General features: G+C 38.4%; 2 protein-coding genes across 36 annotated transcripts in view; one reads left to right on the top strand and one right to left on the bottom strand.

Annotated features, from left to right (window-relative positions):
- EIF4G3 (eukaryotic translation initiation factor 4 gamma 3) overlaps window positions 1–25,123 on the bottom strand; it is a 378,557-nt gene that overhangs the window by 32,457 nt on the left and 320,977 nt on the right. For all 35 annotated transcript variants that reach the window (XM_067015920.1, XM_067015865.1, XM_067015714.1 and 32 more), the window contains 10 exons: window positions 24,110–24,256; window positions 22,196–22,432; window positions 21,047–21,151; window positions 19,454–19,586; window positions 16,742–16,836; window positions 14,710–14,803; window positions 13,373–13,490; window positions 11,354–11,574; window positions 8,964–9,082; window positions 4,861–5,033 (listed from right to left, as the gene is read on the bottom strand). In XM_067015920.1, coding sequence (XP_066872021.1) covers window positions 4,861–5,033; window positions 8,964–9,082; window positions 11,354–11,574; window positions 13,373–13,490; window positions 14,710–14,803; window positions 16,742–16,836; window positions 19,454–19,586; window positions 21,047–21,151; window positions 22,196–22,432; window positions 24,110–24,256 — 1,442 coding nt within the window. The remainder of the gene's footprint in view (window positions 1–4,860; window positions 5,034–8,963; window positions 9,083–11,353; window positions 11,575–13,372; window positions 13,491–14,709; window positions 14,804–16,741; window positions 16,837–19,453; window positions 19,587–21,046; window positions 21,152–22,195; window positions 22,433–24,109; window positions 24,257–25,123) is intronic.
- Window positions 22,593–22,994, top strand: LOC131767079 (small ubiquitin-related modifier 2-like). The gene is made up of 2 exons (XM_059082131.2): window positions 22,593–22,746; window positions 22,804–22,994. Exons 1-2 carry the CDS (start codon window positions 22,593–22,595, stop codon window positions 22,992–22,994), a joined length of 345 nt encoding a protein of 114 aa, XP_058938114.1.

The raw sequence follows: 25,123 nt of genomic DNA, 5'->3' as shown, positions 1-25,123 counted from the left end.
TCATAGCTCTTCATTTTAAGTATAAAAACATAACACAAGGCTTTGTTAATCATTCCAATATAGAGCATATTAAAAAGTCCAAAAACAAAAGTGAATTAAACTATAGGAGACATATACATAATTACAAGGAAAATACATATAATCAAAAGGAAAGGGCAAATGAATGAAGGGGCCAAGAGCAGGTGGTATTAGTCTTTGTATCCTTTTAGATCTCTGCACACATAAAATGTGTGCTTTTTCACTGCAATTCCTGTTGCTAGCCAGGGTGTGCCATTCTTTTTACCTACCTCAGAGGCCTACACAACACTTTTTCACTTAAAAACTGCAAGGCAGGGTCCCTTTCCTGAAGGTGCCATTTCAAAACAATTGGCAGCTCAGCCACATTATCTAACTCCGGGCTTCATGAATTCTTAATAACAATTTTGTGACCTCACAGCTTGCAATTATTTGACATCTATTTGCTATACAACAGATTCTTGACTGTTCTCTCATTATGTCCACTTTCAGCTCGGTTAATGTGCCAATGATGGAAGATAATCTGGCTGGGCTCCAGGACTTCTGGGTTGATCACCTATAATGCCTATTCATGTTCCATGGGTTAGCGGTATAGATTAAACTCTTTAATGAGCCCATGAGATAACCGTAGCCATCTTGGTCTTGCAGCAGTGTATCTGGCTCTTCTTTTCATCTCATATTACAACTAAGAGATACCCATATTCTTGCCCCGGTTTTCTACTTCTTGATTAGTCCGTTTACCATGGTACAATCTGCAGAACACAATCACTGATCAAATCCATACTGCTGATAAAAAAAAAATTTGGCTGAACATAGGATATCTGAAGCAAAAGCTCATAAGAGACTTATTTCTGTTCAGATTTACAGTTCCTAAATCCTTCTGTACGATTTTATTTTTTTTTTATTTTTTTTAAATTTATTTATTTATTTTTTTGTGGTACACGGGCCTCTCACTGTTGTGGCCTCTCCCATTGCGGAGCGCAGGCTCCGGACGCGCAGGCTCAGAGGCCATGGCTCACGGGCCCAGCCGCTCTGTGGCATGTGGGATCTTCCCGGACCGGGGCACGAACCCATGCCCCTGCATCGGCAGGCGGATTCTCAACCACTGCGCCACCAGGGAAGCCCCTTCTGTACGATTTTAAAAGAAAAATCCTAGGTGTGCAGAAGCTGCTAGATAATTATCTTTATGTCTTTGGACTACTACCTAGCCTGTAACAATGCCTTGCATAATATATAATATATTATATATATTCTGAATGTATATTCTGAATGTATATTCTGCCTTACATAATATACATTCAGAAGCTGGCTGAATAAATGAAATAGACCTACACCGTAGCCTTGCTTCTTGGTATGTAGTGACCACCACACCCACTAAACTGCACTTCCGTGAGGTCCACAAGTGGGACTTAGGACATCCCTTCCCCCATTTCAACTACAGAAACTCTCCTTTTATTTATTTTATATATTGGGTTCCTGTCTAAAATTTAATTAAAGAAAGCAATACATTGTTAAAAGTTAGAAATATATTTTTTAATTCAGTAAAGTTCTGATTAGACATCTGCTAAAAAGGCAAAATAATCTACCGCAATTGGAAATGATATTGTCAAGCAGCATCTTCTACAATTTGCATTATAACTTAATAAAAATATAAATCTTACTGTAGATAATAAAAGAAGAAAGAATGAAGACATCTCAAAATTAGACTGGTCAAGTATTATTATGACTGATCATTAGAGAATCTAACTACAGGTAAAAGGAAGAAATAAATGAAAAGATTTTAAAAGCCAGTACCATCTTCAAAGGAATACCACAAAAAAGACTATTTAAACTAAATCTTACCTATGTGAGCAAATGGGGTCTTCACTTCTTAACTAGCACCTCTACCATTTTGCATATGGAACTTTGTCTGCTTGTCCATGTAAGCACCAAACAGTATCTTTTTACCAAAGCAGAACTGCTTTAAGTGACAAGAAAAGTTCCAAAAAAGCAATCAAAAAGTTCCAAAAAAGTAGTCAAGGAGGAGATAAGAATTTCCTTTCCAATAAGCATCTCCCAAAATGAAATATTAATATATCAAGATTCCTTGAAGAGCACATATTTTATGTCTCAGTCAACTCCAATTTTTACTGTCCTGTTTTTCATTTGTTTATTACACTTTCAGAGATTCCAATTCCATGGTGAACAGTGAGCTACACTCAACTACCTTTAGTAGACAGTTTTTAAAAAGAAGTCTTCTGAGGCCATGATATTAAATGACTGTACCACACTATTTGAAATGCACCTACACAGTACTGTGCCCACGTACCTACCTATCTAATTTGCATCATAAAGTATTTAGATTCAAGTCCTGAAATTTCCAAGAGGATGGCTTGATGTTGTGGAAATGTTATTGATATACAGCAACTATTATGCTCAGAGTTGATACAGCATCTTGTAAGGAAAATTCCAAAGGATCTAAGCTTTATTTATAAACCACCTGACACTAAGGGCCTATCTGAAATTTCTGTCTAGTTTATCTTACTATTTAAGTAGCAGTGCATGCTTTGGGGAACTGTAGGAGAAAGGGCAGATTGACAGTTGGAGGTCTTCTCCTTTGTTTTCCAGAACCATCACAGCTTTAATGACTGCTCAGAAGTTGGAATCTAAGCAGTATCAGCATCCAAGATAGCTGACCTTGTGCTCCCCCACAGAACTATGTAAGGACACAGATCTTTGGATACTGGGACTAAAGAGACAGAAGACAGGGCATTTCTGTGGCTCCAGTGAAATGTGCCTCTCTGGACAATATGATCTATTTATAACATAGGCTTCAGAAGCAACTGGGAAACTACAATCTACTTGCAAGAAGGCTCTTGGTAAATAATAACCAAGAGGCTATCTCTTTGTTTCCACGGTGCCAGGCCTCTGCATTTAGGAAAGAATAGGGGTCTTCATAGGGCTCTTGGTCTAAGGATCATTAGGTCTAACTGAATATCAAAAGCTGGGCCTGAAGCCGCTGCATTATCACAAGCTGCAGAGGAAGGAGGGACACAGAGAGATGAAGTAGTTACCGAGACACAGAAGCGTTCATCTCATTTCTGGTCTAAATAAAAGGCTGTGGTTGTGGTGGCACTGCCAGCAGCGGTGACAGCACCACCAGGAAAGTGTGGACACCATGTCTGGATGTGACACTTTTTCCTCAGGGAATCCCACAAAGATAAATGAAAATGTTTGAGGTAGCTTAGAAACCAAGCTAGCGCCTCACAAGTTCAATTAAGGCCAATGAAGCTAGAACACACTCCTCTGAGGGCTTTCCAGGTATGAATCAACTTCTGAGTATAGTTTGAAGAGAGGCAGAAAATGGTAAACAGTAATCTAGCATTCTCATTTCCAAAACTTTCTGGTGAATATATCATAGTATCTGGTAAAAAGCAAATATTTATAAATTAATATAATAGGTATTACTGAAACTATAGTTTCCAGTTGCCTAGGGGCAGAACTCAATGTGTGAGGCTATAAATACCCTCATTTGCTCTTATTATTTACACTGGCTGGTTACTGCAGTGAATCTCATATATCTCTTTTAAAACTGAAAAAAAATCCTGGCTTTTAAAGGCCAACAACCATATCAACTTGTGCCAAAGTTTCTTACTTATTTAATAAGTTAACTGGGTCAGATGGCCTTAATCTGGTCAAGTCACTGAATCGAGAGAAATCGAGCTCACTGCTGAAGGATAACTTTTTAATGATCCTAGGAACAAATATACATCTTCTGGGACCTTGAGGACAATGTCATCATTCTTTACAAAATCAAACGAATATTCCTAAGTACATTCGACCTTGGCATTTAATGGTTACACTATTCTAAGAGGTTGGCCGTATCTGAAAGATATACAGTGATCACCAGCATTTAATTTACAAGAACACAAAAAAGATTGGCAAAAAAGATTTACAATGAGCAAACTAACTTAAATAGTGCAGAATTCTTACGGCCATCCCACTCAACGAGCAAATACCCCGAGTGAGTATGAGATGTGATATTTATCCCATCTGACAATTTATCTTTCAAGAGGTCTTAGTTCCTTTTCTCTTAGAAAGTGAGTACCTGTCAGTCCTGGGTGTGGTTCTATGTTTACGTTTGCACAACATGGCTCCTGAAACAAAATTTTTTACCATATGCAATTTTCGCCTTAAATATTGATTTTAGAACATAAGCCTGGGCAAGATTCTGATCAAAGAACCTGATCCATGCATTTGTGATGATCACAAAGATAATCAGAACGTGATCAAATAAGGATATAACACAAGTGACAGCCAGACTTCATCAAACCAGCCATCAAGAGAAATCATAACGGAACCGACTTGGAATAAGCAATATCATTAACAACTTGGGAGTTACATACGATTCTATGAGGGTACAGTGAACAGACAAGCACTTCCTGTCCAACATGAACCATGGTTTACTGAAAGAATAAGGCTTTTAGGTTTAAGTTAATTTTCCAGAATTTTTCTCACAAAGAAAAGCTTCTTCCTAGAGAACATGCAGGGGTTTACATATAAATGGGCTGATGAGCTCAGAGCTTCCCGACAGTTAAGGGGGTCTCTGTTATCTTACTTACATTGTAATATACGTCTAACAACTAGATACAGAAAATCAGAAAATAACCATTATGCCCTAGCACAATCTATAAAATGCCATCATATCAACCAGCATATTATCAATATAATATACATCAACATATTATGGTAGATAGCATTTTAATCTATGGAAACAGCTAAATACTTAAAAAGATATGTACTTTTAAAATTAAAGACTACTTAAGAGCCTAGTAACTGAATACCACTCTTGAGTAGGATACCGACCCTTTGAAAAAGTCCTGTTTGCTGAGTTTTTCTGACTGCACCAGCTGATACAGTAATTGGCCCATGTGATCCCTGGTGATCTGGCTCCTTTCCAGGGTGGACTCCACACCCATTCTCACAAACACATATAGCAGGCCCTGGGCATTCAGCTCTTCCACACACTGCATGGCTTCCTGTTCAAATAGCAAATAAAAGCTTACTCCAAAATATGGATAGAATTACCAGAGTGTGAAAATAAGTTTAAAATCTTTTACTTATGACAAAGTCAGTAGACAACTCTAAGAACAAGACAGTTTTCATACATATATAGTTAAACATTAATATAGCTCAGTAAAATTCAGGCTAATATGGGTAATATTATTAGGCATATTTAAAAATAATAGTGCATCTTTATAAGGCTAATATGTTTAGATTAACAAATTTATTAAAGATCACTAAAAGGATCAGAGGCAAAAATGTATTTTTCTACACAATATTTACCTATATTATGATCATTTTAAAACTGGAAATGGTATATTATGAAATAATATTTAAATAGAAATTCAATGTCATGATTCAAAGGCCTTAATGTGGCAACTGAGGTAATTCTGTTTGGGTATATGTAATATTTGCAAAATCTTCAAAGAAAATGTCTTCCTTCATAGTAAAGTTGACATGGTTAGCTGAAGTACTAAAAACGTTTTAGGAAGATCTTGGGATGTGGGGCTTGTAAACCCCTTACCATGGGATGATCTAGCTAGGTCAATATCTTTGATCTGGAGGATAAAAGCCTGGCAGCCAGGGTCACTGAATCACCAATACAGCAGTGTGCCTCCCTGCCCTCAGCTACCTCAACTTTGTCTTAGGCCAAAATCCTTTGGTTCAACATCTGCAGAGAGTACTCTTCTGAGGGGGAAGATGCATGTGGGAAGGGCAGCCTCCTGACTGCAGAAGGGAGTAAAAGGCATATCTGGATGTCTCACTGCTATTTTATTTCCCCTCTGCTACTTTAATACCTCCCACATCAATTTTTTAACTAAAAAATTTTCAAACTATAGAGAAATTAAAGAGTAATACAAGGTACACCTATATACCTTTACTTCAATTTAGATTCATCAGTTGTTAGTTTTCTTTCTCTTCATATATCCAAGAAATTTAACATTCATACAATAATGTCAACAAAAATACCTGATATATAGTACATATTTGAATTTCCACAATTGTCCCCAAATGTCCAATGTAACTTGTTTTTGTTGTTGCTCTAGGATCCAACTGAAACCCGACAACACATGTCATGATGTCTCTTTAGACTCCTTCTTTCTGGCCTTGCTGTGTGGTTTGAGGGATCTTAGTTCCCCAACCAGGGACTGGACCCAGGGCCCCAGCAGTGAAAGCTCCAAGTCCTATCCACTGGACCATCAGGGAATTCCAATTCCCGATTTAGACGCCTTTAGTCTAGATCAGTCCTTTCTCTCTTGTCTTTTTATGACACTGGAACTTTTGAAACAACTGTCATGTAGAGCTGTTTCTTACATACACTTTTAACCAATCAATCCTTCTGTTTCTAGCCCCATCTGCACCTCACACACATTCATGGTCTGCTAAGCAAATTACCATTCATCCTTCTGACTTCCAGAATGTTGCTGCCCTCTATTCCTTACGCTCTTTATCTTTGTGGGTTTTTACCTCATTTTAAGCCTATCGTCATCATTAAAAGGACTTTTCAGGAGAGAGTAAAAATGAATGCAAGTACTCAGTGCTCAGTACTAAACCTGAAGTGACTAAGTGTCTTCCAGTGAGTATTTAGTCACTGAATCTGCCTACCAGGCCAACTAACTACATCATGGAACTTCTAATGAGAAGCTTCTAATTTCACAGCAGTTCATAATCTTACCCTTCTCCCCGATTTTCTAACGGTTTGATTCTTGTTTTTGAGCTCTCAGCTGAAATGACACCGCCTATAGTCCCTGTGACTGCCCAATCAGCAGCTAGCATACCACCTGATTTTACTTCTCTGCACTATAACATTGTTTTCTTTTTGTAGTAGTTATTTATTTTTAGGGCAGCTTTGTCTGTATCTCCCACTAGAACATAAGCTCCATAAAAGAAACATAAAAACAGACTATGTTGTTCACTACATATACTACAATATTTCCAGGAAGTACTCCTTAAAATGTGGCTGGCACATTTCAGGTACTCAATACATGTATGTATCACGTAGGCTAAAAACACAAGATGTGGAGTCAGACAAACGAAGGTTTGAACCCTGGCTCTGCCACTTACTTACGATTGTACGAGTTTAGGGATGTAACTTAATCTCTCAGCTTTGACTTCCTATCACAGGGTTACTATGAGGATTGCAAATAATATGTATATATTGATAGAAGCACTTGGCATATTGCCAAACACAAAACAAAGGCTCAATAAATATTAATTTGTATTAGCACCTATTAAAATATTAGGGGCAAAAACTTCCTTAGAATGAGCTCTGTAAGCCTTTAGCATGACACACTAATACCCTAAAGGTAAAAAGAAAAAGTATAGTTTATGTGCTGAAGCTAGAAGCCTGGATTTGAATCCTGAGTCTACCACTTATCAGCAGTATGACCTAGAGCAAGTTACTTTACATCTTTGCACCTCAGTTTCCTTATTGTAAAAAGGGCTATTATAATAATATTAATGTCTGGATGGTATTATGAGGATTAAATAAACTAATACACATAAAATATATGGAGTAGCACCTAGCTCATAGTAAGTCCTCACTACGTCCGACATCATTACCTGGTTCCTATTGCCACTCAGCAGCAGAGCTGCCTTGTACAATGCATAATGACATTCATGAGTCATAACTGACTCTGTCCCTTCCGTAGTGCAGGCTTGGTCTAGGGCTAAAGAATCTTCAAAGGGTCCTCTTGTTGCACCTAAGTGTTACAAAGGTTTTTTTCTTCCTAAACCTCCAGTTCATCACAGGGTCCTACTTTTCCTCTTTCAAAGTATTTGTTGCTCACTGACTTTGTATATCCTTTAAATTATTTCTAAAGACAATCTCTACTGCTTTCTTCATTATTGTTTCTGTTTTTCATCTTTTCTTTGTCTTTCCATTTTCTTCTTTCACATTTCCCTACTTCCACATAAGAAAAAAGATGTGCTGCCAATTTGTAAGAATACTCCTCATTTTCCAGGAATCTAACAAATCACAGTATATGAAGTCTATTCTTTGGCTCATTCCAGCTAATGTTCACTTATTTTTGCTGCATTTCCAAGGGTTTCTGCAAAGTACTCCTCTCCAACTCGCTCATGAGCAAAACTTCTTCCTACTTCTTGTAAATTTTGGACAATTTCAGTAACCTTTTGCCAAAGCAAAAGTAGTTAATGTATCTGACAAATATTTTAACAGATAAGCCTTTGCTGATGCCAGATCCCTAAACTAGGCCTCATTATATGATCTCTCCTAAGACCCTATAGGTCTACTACAGTTTAACTATTTATGGAATTTATCTGTTTATGATCTGTCTCTACCTTAAGACTACAGGGCTCGTGAGGTCAGGCAGTATGTATATCTTATTCACTGCTATCTTAAAATGAAGATCAAGGAGAAGGTTAAGGTTAAAGAAGGGCAAACGGAAAGCCACATCTTGAAATGTTTCACTTAGGCTGTCTGACCCTGGCACATTACTTACTGTTTTGTGCCTCAGTTTTCCACTTATGAAATAAAGAAAAAGTAATGTCAGCTGTACTTTAAAGTTAATATGAGAATGATGATAAAATGATTGTAAAGATAATGACAGGTAATATATAAGGAGTCAGGAATTCCTCATAATGATAATGTGTTGTTTTTTGTTCATCAATATCAAAGTCAATTTGGTTACTCCATAGTGGGAATGGATTGATACCCGTTCTTCCTTCCTGACCATTGACCTCGTGAACTACAGTATCCATTTAAAAGCGAGTACGTGGCAGAAATGCATCAAAGTTGTGCAAACTGAACCGTGTAGGGCTTGGATTACTCACGCTAAGTCTCATCAGTTCACAGTAACTGATTCAGACCAGAACCAAGTTCCTCTGTCTCTTGCCACAAGGTTTTCTGTGTTGTTGCTGCTTTCTTTTTAAAAAATTTTGTTTACCTTAAAATCATTAATGTGTAGAAATTCATCAATGATAGATTTGGACTTCCTCTCCATCTCCTCCTCTGACAAGGCAGGCTTGTCAGGGGTTGATGCTGCTGGAATTTCTGGTTTCGTTACTAGTGAGGTTAAAAAAAGTGAGAAAGTAAAAATGACAAAAATTATCATTAAAATGGGAGGATTATGGTTGACAATATTTATGTGTTGTTACATTGTTTTTTTTAGGTAAAGGCAATAAAATAGATACAAATTTGACAAAGCAAGCTACCTCAAAGTAGAATACAGAAACATTTTTTTTAGAGTAGATAGATATGTACTAAGTAACTTCATAATCCACAACAGCTACAAGGTATAGGGATATGATAAATTTTTATAATTAGAGTTTTGTTCCTTTCTGTATTTTTTTTAAATTGAGCTACAGCTGATTTACAATATTATATTAGTTTCAGGTATACAACATAGTAATTCAACATTTTTCTAGATTACACTCCATTTCCTTTCTGTATTTTGATTCCTCTCCATTGCTTCTATGATGAAGAGCACATGAGGCCCACACAATCGTGCACACAGCTTCAGCCACACTGGCCTTTGGCAGTTGCCTGAATACACCATGGTTCCACCTACTAATACTTTGCTCACGGTGTTCCTCCTGTATGAAATGATCTTTCTCTGTCTCTCATCCATCCCTCCCTGCAAATCTGTTTTAACTCCTCGTGTTCCTTCAGACCTGAGGGAAGCCTTCCCTAACATCCCTCTGTGTCAACTGTACTTAGCTCCTTTGTTAAGTACTCTTAAAAAAGGAGCTTAGAACTATATTTCTTAGAACTATATTTAGAACTATATTGGAACTATATTTCTTCCTTAGAACTATATTTTTTTCTTTCATAGCATTTTGCTCAGTTTGTATTTATATATCATCTTTCGTGTAGTTATTTGATAAAGTTCTTCCTGATCCAGCAGACTGAAGGCCAAGAGCAGGGATAGAGTACCCAGAAGTCACTAGGTGCTCAGGTGCACGTGGCAAATGAACAAATGGCCCAGACAATAAACATGCAGAGGGCAGCTGTGCTACATTATTCACTACACACAAGATTATTTTCACACCCTACCTTGTTATGTTATCAAAATAAACTAGCTCAAGTAAGAAAGCCACATGTCCTTAAAACTAAAAGATCTGGGGTGGTGGTGGGATGAATCAGGAGATTGGGACTGACATAGATACACTAATATGTATAAAATAGATAACTAATAAGAACCTGCTGTATAAAAAATAAATAAATAAAAATTTTTTAAAAACCACTAAAAGATATGAAGTCTTTGTCAGTTGGGAGAAGACATTTCAATTTGCCTGTGAAATCCATTTAGAAACTACAGTTGGGAGACACAATTTAAATAGTGAAACAAAACTGAAAGCTCAGAAAATGTTGTAAAACAACCAGTATTACTTCAGGATTAAGATTTAAAACTATTTTTCATCACTGTCATTATCATCAAGACATCTAATAACTTTTGCAAACTTTGTATTTATTAGGTAATGTCCTAAGTACTTACATGTATTAACCTCACTTTTAATCTCCACAACTCTACAGGGTTAGTACGCTTATTATCCCCATATGACAGATAAGGACACTGAAACACAGATAGGTTAAATACACGAGGCAGTTTTCAGAGCACTATGTGAGTTGGTCCTCTAAGCACATACATGCTCAACATGTACAAAAACCAGAGGTTCCAAGATGAAGGTAACAAAAGACAATCTGATACTTTCTCTTTGGTTTGCCCTGTCGTGGCTCAAGAGTGTCAGAATTTTCATACATTTGAGGGGCTGTACAAAGGACAGGCATCTAATGCACACTGGGGTATAATTTAGGGAACTTCTAAGAAATTCACTGTTTAATATACAGCAAGAGGACCTCATCATCATCACTTTTTTTTTTTTTTTTTTTTTTTTTTTGTGGTACGCGGGCCTCTCACTGTTGTGGCCTCTCCCGTTGCGGACCACAGGCTCTGGACGCGCAGGCTCAGCGGCCATGGCTCACGGGCCCAGCCGCTCCGTGACATGTGGGATCTTCCCGGACCGGGGCGTGAACCCGTGTCCCTTGCATCGGCAGGTGGACTCTCAACCACTGCGCCACCAGGGAAGCTCCATCATCACTTTTAATAGTGAAAGGGGAAAATTTACAAATTGCTGAACAAAGGGATACCTGGGGAATGAGAACTATGTTATAAGATTATGAAGATACCCTTTAACTTTTAAGGCACTGGTGTGTGTGCTGTTATCATGTATTGATTCTGAAATCTACTCAGGCACAAAGTCTCCTTTGCATTTTTTCCCTTCCAAATTTAAGGGCCCAATCTTCACCTGTACCTGTTCATATAAAGCCTCTCACCTGACTCTCTGATTCTGCTTCGCTCAGCCTCGGTGCTGTTCCTGTCCACATCCATGCCTCCCGTAAGTTGCTTCACAGTCTCCAGCATCTCTCTCCGTTGCTCTTCTTGAGACTGATTGTCTAACAGGTCTTTACTGCTGCTGCCCCTCATGAAAGTGTTTGGACGAGCTGTTGCAGATGGAAGGGGCTTGTCATTCTTCTCCCTGCCCATGCTCCCGCGACTTAAAAGACAAAACAACAATTTTCAAACTAAAGACCACCCCATCCACTCTGTATTCAAATGATAAAATAACACTAAGACTTTCTAAAAGTATGCAGAAGAATTTTTCACAGATAACTTTAGATGTGTGAGGCAACAATTATATTTCAAAGTGTAATTATTTATATAAACAAGTAAAATCATGCTTTATAGAGAATATTAAGATGTGTTCGACATTTTTCTTAAATGTTAAAGGGATACCACTTGAAAATTTTAAATGCCAATGGCAATTCCTTATTTAAGTTAAAAAAATATCTTTTAAGAAAAAAGAAGACAGTAATGAATGTATGAGCTAAATGAGTGAAAGGGAAACAGAGTACCAAAAGAACGTGGTTATCACAATCTTAAAAACTTTCAATGATACTTTACTTATTCAGAAACTTCAAATACATGGAAAATATTCGAGAACCAAGTAGTAGAAACAGTTTTTGAATAGCCAAAATCGCACACTTCACTCATTTTAAGAGAGAATCTTCCTATCTTTCTACTCTTTTTTCAGACAATTCTAACCAGCTGGGCAAATAGGTCCTTGGCCCAGGGCAGATCAGAAACAGAGAATTTAAAAGTAGAAAAGAGGGAAGACCTAGAGGAATGACAATGTTCTAACCACTACGAAAGAACATACACAGTACTCAAAAAGCAGGGCCATCAGGGGAAATCTATAGCAGGGCAAAGAGCCACAAATGCCTCAATAGCATAACCGATGCTCACTGGCAATCTATGTCATCATTAAAAAGGTGTCCTGTGCTATAGTTTGTTTCAAAAGCCAAGAGGATAGTAATACAGCTTAGAAAATCTACCTAGTTATACTGATTATAATAAAAAAGAGAAATTTGAGAGTTTAAAGAAACTCAGCTCTAAAAGTGTTTATATGAAAAAATTTTATTCTGTCACTATATTACAGGTCCCCATCCACTCTCTATAAACTAGTCAATGGAACACTTTACTGTATAAATCCTACAAAAATGAAAGTAGAAAGACAGTAGAATATAGAGAGTAGTGAAAAATAAAAGACAGCCTCAAATATAACTCCAAGGAAAGTGTGACAGAGAAATATATGGGTGGGCTGTTATGTCCTTTAACTCACAGCTTGAGAGTGCTAGGTGAATCTAGAGCATCCTGAGGCATTACCTTGGAGAGCCCTACACAAGCCTCCATGGCTCTTTGGGTGGGCCTGGCTTTCTTTTCTTTTTTTCTTTTCCTACTTTTTAAAATTTATTATTTATTTTTGGCTGTGTTGGGTCTTCGTTTCTGTGCAAGGGCTTTCTCTAGTTGCTGCAAGCGGGGGCCACTCTTCATCGCAATGCGCGGGCCTCTCACTATCGCAGCCTCTTTTGTTGCAGAGCACAGGCTCCAGATGCACAGGCTCAGTAGTTGTGGCTCACGGGCCTAGTTGCTCCGCGGCATGTGGGATCTTCCCAGACCAGGGCTCGAACCTGTGTCCCCTGCATTGGCAGGCAGATTCTCAACCACTGCACCACCAGCGAAGCCCGGGCCTGGCTTTCTTAGTAGAGCAAAGTATTAGATATTTGTCAGATAACTTGCCCTGCCCTTCCACCTCATCCTTAATCTATAATTTCCTTATCTTGGAGAAAATCAACTTTAGGGATGAAAGGAATCTATCCATAGGGATTATCATCATAATCTCTGTGTGCGTGTGTGTGTGTGTGTGTGTGTTGGCAGGGAGGGAGAGACAGACAGACAGAAACAGTCTGACAAGCAGGTCAGTCTTGAGTTAATGTGCAGAACAAGCTTCTTACCTAGTTAAGGTCCGTCGGGAATCAAACTCTAAAGGTGTGGATGCTGTAGACCCTGAGGGTGCTGAAGGTTGCAAAGCAGAGAATCTGTTTAAACTGGAAGCACTTGACCTCAAGGCATCTATAGGTATTGAGAAGTGAGAAAAAAATACAAATCACATGACTAAAATGCAGCTTCTAATTGATCTGCCTCCTTGAGGTGGGGCCTGAGACTAGGCACTTCTAACCAGCCTAACGAGGTGGTACCAATCTCCTGGTCCACAGACCACACTCTCAGAAGCACAGTTAGAGGGCTCTTGTATGCAAAAAAATATTTAGGAATCTTTGTTCATTACAACCATTTGCACCTTTAAAAATATAATTAAATTATCCTAAGTAGGGAATGGGAATGGTAAATAGAGGAAGGAAGGAGGCAAGCAAAAGCAAAACAAAATACTTCACTTAAAAAAGCTAACTAACATACATGCTGTGATGTCATTTACATAAAATTATGGATGTGAGTTTAAGTGAACAATTTCTTTTCTACTTTAAAAGAAAAAAGGTCAAAATTACGTAGTAGAAGGGAAATACGGGAAGGAGGTTAACAATGAAGTTTACATTTTTTCCTATGGTCTTTCTTTAGCTTTTAAGATGTGTTTGTAATGATCCAAATATTTCAGTGCTAAAGCCAAATCTCTCAAAATCTACTTTTTTTTTTTTTTTTTTTCGGTACGCGGGCCTCTCACTGTTGTGGCCTCTCCTGTTGCAGAGCACAGGCTCCGGACGCGCAGGCTCAGCAGCCATGGCTCACAGGCCCAGCTGCTCCGCGGCATGTGGGATCTTCCCAGACCAGGGCTCGAACCCGTGTCCCCTGCATTGGCAGGCGGATTCTCAACCACTGTGCCACCAGGGAAGACCTCAAAATCTACTTTTGACAAATATTTTGAAAAATATTTTAATCTAATTCTTTTTTCTTTTACAACTCCCTGAAATTAAATGCTTCTGGGAAATAATAATATTTTTCTCAGCAATAAGAGTTTCCCTTTTTAACCTGGAGTCCCAGTAATTTTTCTAATTATATTGAGTTTGTGAACAATAGAAATAGCAACAAAGGAATCAAATAAAGTTTTAAATAACCTAACTGAATTAAAAATTTTTTTTAAAAATATTCAAAATACCTAAGGATCCTTACTGAGGAGGAAACGCTCAAATTATGTTAGAGTAGGACACCAATAAATCCAGCCATGATTAGTCTATAGATATTTTCCTAAAATTATTTATGAAATGACTGCAGAAAGCATTGTAAGGTGAATGCTAATAGACCACATGCAGGTTCCCAAGAAGGGACACTCCATACTTACCAGTCTCACTTGCCTTTGCTCCACCACTGCTGCCTTTTCCCCAGCTGCCCAGCTGTGCTTTAGGTACCAGCTGAATTTTCTCATCAATTGTGGGCTGTAACATAAGTGACCACAAGTCAACAATAGGAAATATCCTAGAGGAACAGTTTATCTTTTTTTCCCGTGAAATAAAACCAATTTCAGCAACAAAATTTTGCCTGGAATGCCCATATAAGAAACATAAATGGGAGCTGTTCACATTAAACTGGGATTCCCACGGCCCCTGAAGGACTCTCTGGAATCCAGCTTCCACAAAATACAGTTAGAAACCACTGGTCTGGAGAATGCATTCAGATCCTCTAAGACAGCAATGCCAATCTGCTAAACATAAGTAGTTTCTAGTGATTCCCCTCTTACAATAATGTCCAGGGATTTAAAAAAGAAAAGAAAAAGGAATACATAAATGCTACAAAATTAACTCATTAATCTCTTCAAGTCACTGTCAGAAAACAGGTTGAAAGACACAAAGATTTCACATTTTAGCAAAGCCTAAAATAGGGTGAGGCAGGGAAGGAGAGGTGGAATAGGAGCATTCAATAAAGAGGAATAAGACAAAAGAGAATAAAATGTTAAGACAGGGAGTTAAGGTGCCTGATATCTCTCAGGTTTAACTCTCCCAGCACAACTTCAGAACAAATGAATACAAGTTACTCATAAAATGCACACCACAACACAAAAGCTGTAAAGCAGCGCCTTGTAACAAAGGTATTACTATATTCTGACAGTACTGTTTGCTATATGACAGTTAACAGTGAATCTGGTTTTGAACTTTTAATGAGATGTTTATACAGAGTACCTACAGTATAACTACCTGAATATATACTACATTTATTTTTAAAAATTTATATATTTTTCAAAATATTAAGGAAATAATGTTGTAGGCTTATCATAGTGCCCATGCACAGAAACAATATTGTAAAACACAGACAAATGATTTTGGTTAAAACTTTCTCTTGCTGGAAATGGAAGTGGATGGGAATCAAGTTGTATTCAGAAATGGAATTCCTTCTCTGAGACATAAACAACTGGAAGAATGTACCAGAATCTTAGAGAACAGGATCTCAGCTGATACATCAAAAGAGACCCAGAGAGGGACTGTTCTATCCTGAAGCAATGCCTTGACAAGACCATAAAGATGCAAACAACATAGCCCCTCTTCTTCCATTTGATATTTTCAACATTAGCTTTAGGTTGTCTTTATCCTACTGTCAGGCTGCCAATTTTCAGAACTATGTAAAGTATATTACCAGAAAGGATCAAACTACACTTGCAAGTGATTTGCAAAACTCACTGGGCTGTAGAAGTTTCCACTTTTACAAAATGTAATTCTACTTTCTCTATCTTTTCCAAGGTTCTTCATTCTACTTATAGTGATCAACTTCCACTGCTGAAAACATCTGCTAGGAGAAAATACTTTCCTCTTACTGCCCATGGAATCTCAAGAGAAGGAAAGATAATACATTAAATCTTTATCACAGAATAATTTCTGGTAGGTCCTCTGTGATTTCTTTTATGCCTTGGATATAGCAAACCATTCATTCCTTTCATGATTAAACTTAGACAGCTACCTGCTTCTTCCTCAGAGCTAAGAATATACTGTATATATATTATACAGTATATTATATCATACAGTATGAATATACTGTATATATGTATAAAAGCTTGCAATTAACTATGGCTTCTCAAGAATTTTTGTTATCATCTCTCTTATACTAAGCATCTCATATCTTTAAGAATTAACCTAGTCAATTAGTAAGCCTTAGTAAACCTAATTAACCTAGTCCTCCTTAATAAACACTCACAGATATAAAAGGACTAATGCCAGGACAAGTAGGTAAGAATACACTTACTGATGATGCTGACCTGTAGAAATGCATCTGCATTAAAAAACCACCATCCCATAAAATCTGCAATATGGCTATTTTATATGAGAAATAATTTTGAGAGCCATGTTTTGGGGCTGTTTGAAGTTGTGTTTAAATATCACACTCACCTTAGTGATTTTCAGGAATTTTGAGGGGTCCAGTACCCGACTATTCTTGGCCCCTTGAACAGTGTTCCACCCACCTTCGTCCACTCTCTGGACACCTGCAGGGAAAACAGAGCGAGCCGCTCTCTCATCTGTCTCAAATCAGTTTGACAATGAAAGGGCAAGCAATATTTTCAACTCAGCAGCTCCAATCAAAACCCAGGAAAAAGACAAAAGAAATTGTAAAAGCATTGCTGACAGTCTCTTTACTACCCACAACATGGAACTATCAAGTAGAAGTACTTCGCTTGTATCCATCTCTCATGAAACATTACTGACCTAGAAGAAACCAGCTGATACAAATGAATACAGATTTAGTGCTAGACAAGGGAGGGCCAAATCTAATGTTTATAGAGTTAATGATGAGAACACTTTGGGAGAGATCAGATGGAAATAATTTATTGCAAAGTTTATTTCACTTAATGGTGTCATATGACACACTATGCTTCAAAACCCGCTTCTCCAAACTTTCAGCCGCTGAGGTAGAAAACCTTGATTCCTCTTTCTCTCACACGTCACACCTAATCTGTCAGCAAATCTTGTCAGTTCAACCTTTTCAATGTATTCAGCATCTAGCCTCTTCTAATCACTACCAACACTACAAATTTGGTTTAAGCCAGCAACACTCCTCGACTGGTATAAAAACATCATCACTGGCTTCCCTGCTTTCACCCTCACCTGTTTTCATCATGGCAGCCAGTGTGACCCTAGTGAAGTGTGAGTTAGGTTCTGTCACTTCTCTGCTCAAAACACTTCTGTTATCTATTTCACTCTGAGAAAAAGACAGCTTCCTTATAAATGGCCTACAAACTCTAAATAATCTGGCCCTCTGCCTCTCGGACCCAATGTCCTACCACTCTCCCCCTGTGTCCTTTGCTCTAGCCACACTGGCCTCCTTGCTGATCCTTGAAAAGGCTACTTTAGGGTCTTTGTACTTATTATTCCCTGTGCCTAAAACCTTCTTCCCCACATATCCACATGACTCATTACTTCATTCAGTCTTCGCTCGAACACCACCAACTTTTAATAGGCTGCCCAACCTCCCTATTTAAAACTGTAACCTCTATTTATCAAACCCTGCACTCCTACCCCCTCCCTCTCTGTTTTAGCTTTTCTATAGAACATATCTATCTGGCAAAACTGTATATTTACGTATTTGTTCCCCACCCCACCTCCCACTCCCCATAAGATGTAAGCTGCATGAGGTAAGGGACTTTGTCTCTCCTGTTATGTGACAAGCACTCAATAAACATTTATTGAATAAATGAATGAAAGACCACCAAACTGTCTTTCCAAAAGCTTTTCCAATCCTCACATATTTCTTGATTTTCTCTTTGCTAAATGGTATTAATGATCATGAACAGGCTTGCTTATTCCTTATTCCTATGAAATGGAAAAGCACACTTTCTTCCCTGGAGGATTCATCTCTCAGAACTTCACTATGAGCTTGTACAGTGTCTGTGATAAATAAGGGCTAATGGTTATTGAGTATTTACTAGGTGGCAGTTGCTATGCTGAACACTTTACCTATATTAGCTCATTTCACCGTCACACAAATCCTAGGTACTCTTTATTATGTGATCAATTTTACAGATTAGTGACTTGTGCAAGGTCATACAGCTAGGATGAAGGAGAGCTGAAATTCACACCAAGCTAGCTTGGCTCCAGAGTCTATGCTCTCAACCTCCATACTAATATGACCCAGTCACTTACCTGTACAGTGGACAAAATGAGCATTCTCATTTGGATGTCATCTTAGAAGAAACAGGCTTAAAAAAAAAAATCATTTCCTTTCTGAAAAAGTTTTCCTCTTCTAATGTTCCTAAACTTAGTCAACAGACTTCCTATTTTCTCAGGTGTAAAATGCCTTCTATTACATCTTTCATCTTACCTTCCTCCACATAGGATTTCAGGCAACAGCAACATTTCTGAGTTCAGTGTAGCCCTTGATTCATCATGTGAAGAGCAACAGACTCATTTTATTTATGTGTCTCTAGCGTGACACTCCTCCTTTGGCTCAAAAACACACAATGGCTCCGTAATGTCAAATCAAGTTGAAGGTTCCTAATCTGGCTCCATTCTTCTGGACAAATATTTTTCCATTCCTTCTGAACACTTAAATTTTACTCTAATCAGGCTTATTGATTCCTCTTTACAGTATATGTTTATTTTAATTTCATGACTAAAATTTTTCCTTCCCTTCCAAATATCGTCCATCCACCAATACCCAGTTCAAGTGCCCCTTCCTCAAATAAGGATTTCCTCCAGGTTTCTACCTCTCCTCTTCTGAATTTTAACAGTCTTAGTGGAGAATACATTTCATAATTGATACTATCTTCCATCTGCCAGATAAACTGAAAGCTTTCAGAGGGAAGGAGCTATATCTTCTACTTCTTTTGATATCTCTCACCAATACTGAGCATACAGAAGATGCTTAATAAAGTCTTGTTGATTACTACTGCCTTTGAAGTAGTCAAAGAAATCATGTTTACTTCCTATATTCTCTGCTTTTACTCAACAACCAGTCTCCAGGTGAAGCTGCTTCACTTACCAATCACCACTCCATTCTTTGGGTTAGTCTTTCTGCTATCATTTCGTATTTAAAAATAGAATTCTTAAACATCTATCCCTCAAAACTCCCAAGTTCTCTAACGCCTGGTGGACTCCACCTCTCACCTGGTCTTCTCTTCTCTTTGGTCATGAGTTGCTGGACCTTCCTCTGCTCTTCTTGTTCTTCTATTTTAGCTTCTTTGTGAATCTGTTCAATAGTTTTAGGCCCTTGATCTGCTCTTCGAGATACCCAATTACACTATAAAAGGAGAAAATGAAGTTATCAGCCAGATAACTAAAAATAAAAAGGAAAATAAAAATAAAAAGGAAATTTTTGAAAATCTGTTTTATACTTTCACTGCTGGAAAAGTATAAAATACATATAAAATCTGGTACTATGGCAGTTTTTCATTACAGCCAAATAATTAAATTTTTCTCAGTCAACCCTGAGCTACTGTATTTTGAGCATTCCAATAGCTGATGGATAAAGACAGAGTGAAAGACTGCCCCAACTATCTATCTATCTATCTGTCTGTCTATCTATCTTCCTTCCTACCTACCTACCTAATCTATGCATTTTTTATCATTTTGTATTTTTGAAAGGAGTGAGAAGAGGAATCAACAAAGATCAGGATTCTTTGGCCTTGACTTAGTCTGGTATATTGCTACTCAGTTCATAGCACACTCCACTGGGGCTCTCAATCGAGGATGACTAGCATTTTTCTTCCTCCCATATCAGGGTTCTGGGGTCTACACAAAATGCCACACCACTCTGAGCTTTGGTTATCCTCTCTACTAAGGACAAAACAAGTTGTCTCCTTATAGTTACACTTCTCCCTTTACTTCCCTTCCCAGCTATATTCTCAACATCTGATACCAATATGAGTGACTGACGGAACAGGTGGAGAAGTTTTTAACATTTATATTAGCTTGAGGCAAGAATGGCAAAAAGGTTTAAATCAGCATTCAAAATTCTGATCAGCTGGTAGTGGCTTTGTTAATAAGAAGGATCCTGAGGTCACACTCGGCTTAGGGAGATAAAGAATCGTCATCAATACTATCTGGTCTGGGTGCAGGGCAGGGAAGAGGGGGGACCTATATTCACTTTTTTTAGCTTAAGGTCAGCTGCAGTATATTCCCTGTAGGAGTTAAAATAGGAAAAGGGGAAAGAGGTGGTAGTGGTAAAAACTATACCTGGTATGAGAAATGAGAAAAAAAAAAAAAAAAGCAGCAGAACAAGAGGGTATACATGTAAGAAAAACAGAAAGGAAAACACCAAGATCTCTTCTGAGCTGGTACGATACATAATTACCTCAGTGAATCTTCATAACGCATCTGCAAAGTAGGCAACATCACCATTGCAGAGGCTAAAATGTAAGGCTTAGGGAAGTTAAATATATTCATTTTGAAGATGAGCCTTCCTGATTATTTAGCATGCTAAGACTAAATTTAAATGACCACAGTTTGAATTCAGAATGGCTGATTTCAAAACTGCAATGTGGTCTGAAAATCAGAATAAAGAAAAGAAACAAGCAACAGAGAGGTAGGTGTATATGTCCTTTGTCCTTTCATATAACTCCCTCACGAAAGTTTGTCAATTCAAGTTCTGAGAGTCAGGCAGCAAAAGCATTAAGTTATTATACGTGTAAATCTTAGGACATCCTCCCCAAGCCAACTCCTGAAAAGAGACTGTAGTGGTAGGCTTATTTTTCTACTTACCAGCCTTAGGTCTATCACATCCTGAAGCATGAATCGAATCCTAGATGAGGTTTTTCTTTCTTTCACAATCTTCTCCATCTGATTAAAATATTGGTCCATACGTGGCTGCAGGATACAAAATCATTAGTATTCCTGGCTGAGGAATTCAAATGTAGTTTTACCATGTGGAATTTTAAACGGCCTATAAACACAACTTATAGCCAAAAGGCCATGTGGTAGAATTTTTAATTGAACATGACACCCAAAATAAAGGCTACGTAATTCCAGGCAGCTGGTCACAGTCACAGGCCAACAAAATATAAATGAAAATGTCATACTGCAGCTCCTTGGAACCTTAAGAGAGGGGTGGCTGTGTTCTTTGCCCCTTTCCAACCTTCTTGGCTATCAGATCAGTAAGGACAAGGGCTACACCTTAGCGATGACAAAATGTTAAGCTGGAGGAATTGAAATTTTTTATCATCGCTTAGCCACCAGGCCAGCCTCAGACTTCTTACCCCTGAACTTCATTTACGTGGGTGAGAAATTAACCTCAGTCTTGTATAACACACTGATATTTGGGGTTTTCTGTCATAGCCAAACATAATCCTAGCTGATTCTGATGTTATGAGACATTTCTAACATTATTTCTTCGATGCATTTCTAATTTCCCTACCCGTTATTTGGAAAGTACCATGCTATATTTGAATTATAATACTTTTAATGATTTCTTATATTATGGTTAGGTAGCTCTGTCACTAATGCTCTATTTAATTAGAACACAAACTTGAGAAAGCTATCAGGTCTTCTTTGTTTCTGTCTTACCCTCAGTCCTGGCCCTTAGTAGCTTTTCTCTCCAAAATTTCTGTCCACAATTTGCTATACATACACATACAAATGACTTGTGAAACAGTCATGCAGAAAAAGGACAAGTGACAAATAATCTCAATTCATGAATTGGCTTTTATATAATTTGGGACCCTCCTCACTTCTGACTTTAATGCAAATGTGGTGAGGAGCATGATGGCCCAACAATGACAATGAGAAGGACAAAAGAAGAAAAACAAGCAGCCTAGATTGCTGGGGCAAGATGGACACTTGTGTTGACAGTCTACTTCTTCCGCAATTGACAAAGAGTCCCTGCCAGAGGTTTCTGAGATTTGGGGTTTTTACCTTCGCTTTCTCGAAGTCCAGGTCTTTGCCAATTGTGGTGAGCAGACGACACAGGCACTCGAGGGATTCTTCATCATGGTTCTTTAGCAGCTTCACCACACAGTCATGCATGATGGCTTCAGTCAGCATTTTGAGTTTAAAGAGTTCTCCAATGAACTTGATGTTACCAATGGATCTCCGCCGGGCTTTATCCTTAGCTTCTTCTAGTTCATCATGAAGCCTTGTCCTCTCCTCTGGCTATTGTGTAAGGAAGAATAACAGAATCTTGATGATGAAAATGGTACTGCATAATAGATGCTAAAAACATACGCTTGACTGGTGCTGCTTGTGTGCTTGTTCAGGGCGGACCTGGTACCTCTTTTGTGAAGCGGCAGCTAAGGAGACTCCAGTGCTCACCATGGCTGATGAAAAGCCCAAGGAAAGAATCAAGACGGAGAACAATGATTGTATTAATTTGAAGGTGGCAGGGCAGGATGGTTCCGTGGTACAGTTTAATATTAAGAGGCATACACCATTTAGTAAACTAATGAAAGCCTACTGTGAACGACAGGGTTTGTCAATGAGGCAGATCAGGTTCTGATTTGATGGGTAGCCAATCAATGAAACAGACACACCTGCACAGCTGGAAGTGGAGGACGAAGATGCAATTGATGTGTTCCAACAGCAGACAGGAGGTGTCTGTCTACTAAAGAGGGAACCTGCTACTTTACTCCAGAATTCTGTTCCTCCAGACCAAGAAGACATTCTCAATTCGAAAACTGCAATTCAGTTCCACCACACCCTGACTACTACAGTATAGTTTCTCTATTCTTTCATTTTCCCCTTCCCCATTCCTTTATCGTACATAAAGTAACTGTTGTATGTGCACAGCATATTGCATTTTTTTTTAAACTAAATGGCCAATGGTATGTTTTGATTGACATCAAATGGAGATGGGATGGGGAAAAATACTGGTTCTGTGAAGATACCTCCTTTTCTCCATTACTGGCATATGCTCATTCAGCTCTTATCTTTTTTTTTTTAACTTTTTTTTTTTTTTTTTTTTTTTTTTTGTTGCGTTACGCAGGCCTCTCACTGTTGTGGCCTCTCCCGCTGCGGAGCACAGGCTCCGGACGCGCCGGCCCGGCGGCCATGGCTCACGGGCCCAGCCGCTCCACGGCATGTGGGATCTTCCCGGACCGGGGCACGAACCCGCGTCCCCTGCATCGGCAGGCAGACTCTCAACCACTGCGCCACCAGGGAAGCCCTCAGCTCTTATCTTTATATTCCAGTAAGTTATTTTGCTCTCACTATTTAACAAAAAAAAGAACAACATAAAAACTCTTACATACCTTGTTCGATTGGAGAATTTTAATGTTTTTCATGTACGATTGTAAAACCAAGGACAATTTTATAACTTCTTTGTACGTAGCTGTTACATTTAAGGCAACCTGTCTTTAAGTAGGGATAAATTACTCTAAAAGAAGTGAATCCTAGATAGTTTTCCCTTCAAGTCAAGCATCTTGTTGTTTAAATAAACTTCTTGTTTTTTAAAAAAAATACGCTTGGATTCATGGCCCTCACCCTTTCTAGGGGTCAGGGATACCCTTTGATATTTTGACAGTAACTACAGACCTACTCAGAAAATAAAACTATACCCATAAGTGTGCATCCATTTCAGGAGATTTCTGGAATTTAGTGACCCTTCTGAAGTCTAGGTCCTGAATCCCTATCTTAGAAGGTTGAGTTGCCCTTACATGTGGCACTAAAAGGAATAAAGCATTCCTCTAAACACCAATACAGTATATCTCCACGTGAAGAAAAGGCCACAGGCACTTACTGAAGTAGTAGGAAGATATTGTAGCCAGCTTTCTGAAAATTCTATTTGATAATACTCAAAGTGCACAAGCACTGTCTTTCCATGAAAATACTTACAGCACTGGCAGCCTCGAGTTCTTTCTGCTTCTTCTCAAAGACATCATCATCAGCTTTATCTTTTTCAAACTCCTTCTGGCAACGGTTCAGTAGTAGCTTCCGGAAATTCACTGTATTACCAGGCTTGTCCGCCATGGGTACTTTCAGCTGCATCCAGATGGGAAAATGCAAAAGCGGCAAAATTACTGAAAGAAATTTAATGATTTCCTCAAAATATCTATTTTCTTTATTGTGCAAATAACGCTGACAGAACCACAGGTAAGCATTCTCCAAGATATCTACTATTTAGCTTAAGGCATTTCATGTTTCAATGGTTAAGATGTTTTAAGTTTTATATAGAAAAGATACACATTCCTTTCATATAAATGTACTGTATCCTCTCTGACTGGTTGTGCCTCTAGCTGACTGAAATCCTTGTAATATTACTACACTCATGATTCTGCATTCCTCTACACCTTTTTAACTCTGAAGGGTTATTCCTTTTGTTTTTCCTCCTCCTACTGTAGGTACTTTGGTTTAAAGGAACAAATAAAAACGAAATAAAGCAGGGGAGAATTTCATGGCCATAGGAAAACTGTTGGAGATGAGATCCTTATTCTAGGAAAAAGCAGAAGTCCGGGGACATATTTGAGGATTTTTGAGATATCTATTCCTAAGGGGAAGGTCACAACACTGTAATACTAGTATTTACTTTGACTATCAATATAGCATGTTTATTATTATTATTTTTTATAAATTTATTTACTTTATTTATTTTTGGCTGCATTGGGTCTTCGTTGCTGCGTGCCGGCTTTCTCTAGTTGCGGCGAGCGGGGGCTACTCTTCGTCGTGGTGCGCAGGCTTCTCATTGCAGTGGCTTCTCTTGTTGCGGAGCTCGGGCTCTAGGCACGCGGGCTACAGTAGTTGTGGCTTGCAGGCTCAGCAGTTGTGGCTCGAGGGCTCTAGGGCGCAGGCTCAATAGTTGTGGCGCACGGGCTTAGTTGCTCTGAGCCATGTGGGACCTTCCTGGACCCG

This window comes from Kogia breviceps, chromosome 1 (genome assembly GCF_026419965.1).
Source record: "Kogia breviceps isolate mKogBre1 chromosome 1, mKogBre1 haplotype 1, whole genome shotgun sequence".
NCBI lineage: Eukaryota > Metazoa > Chordata > Mammalia > Artiodactyla > Physeteridae > Kogia > Kogia breviceps.
This window is presented reverse-complemented; position numbering and strand designations above follow the sequence as displayed.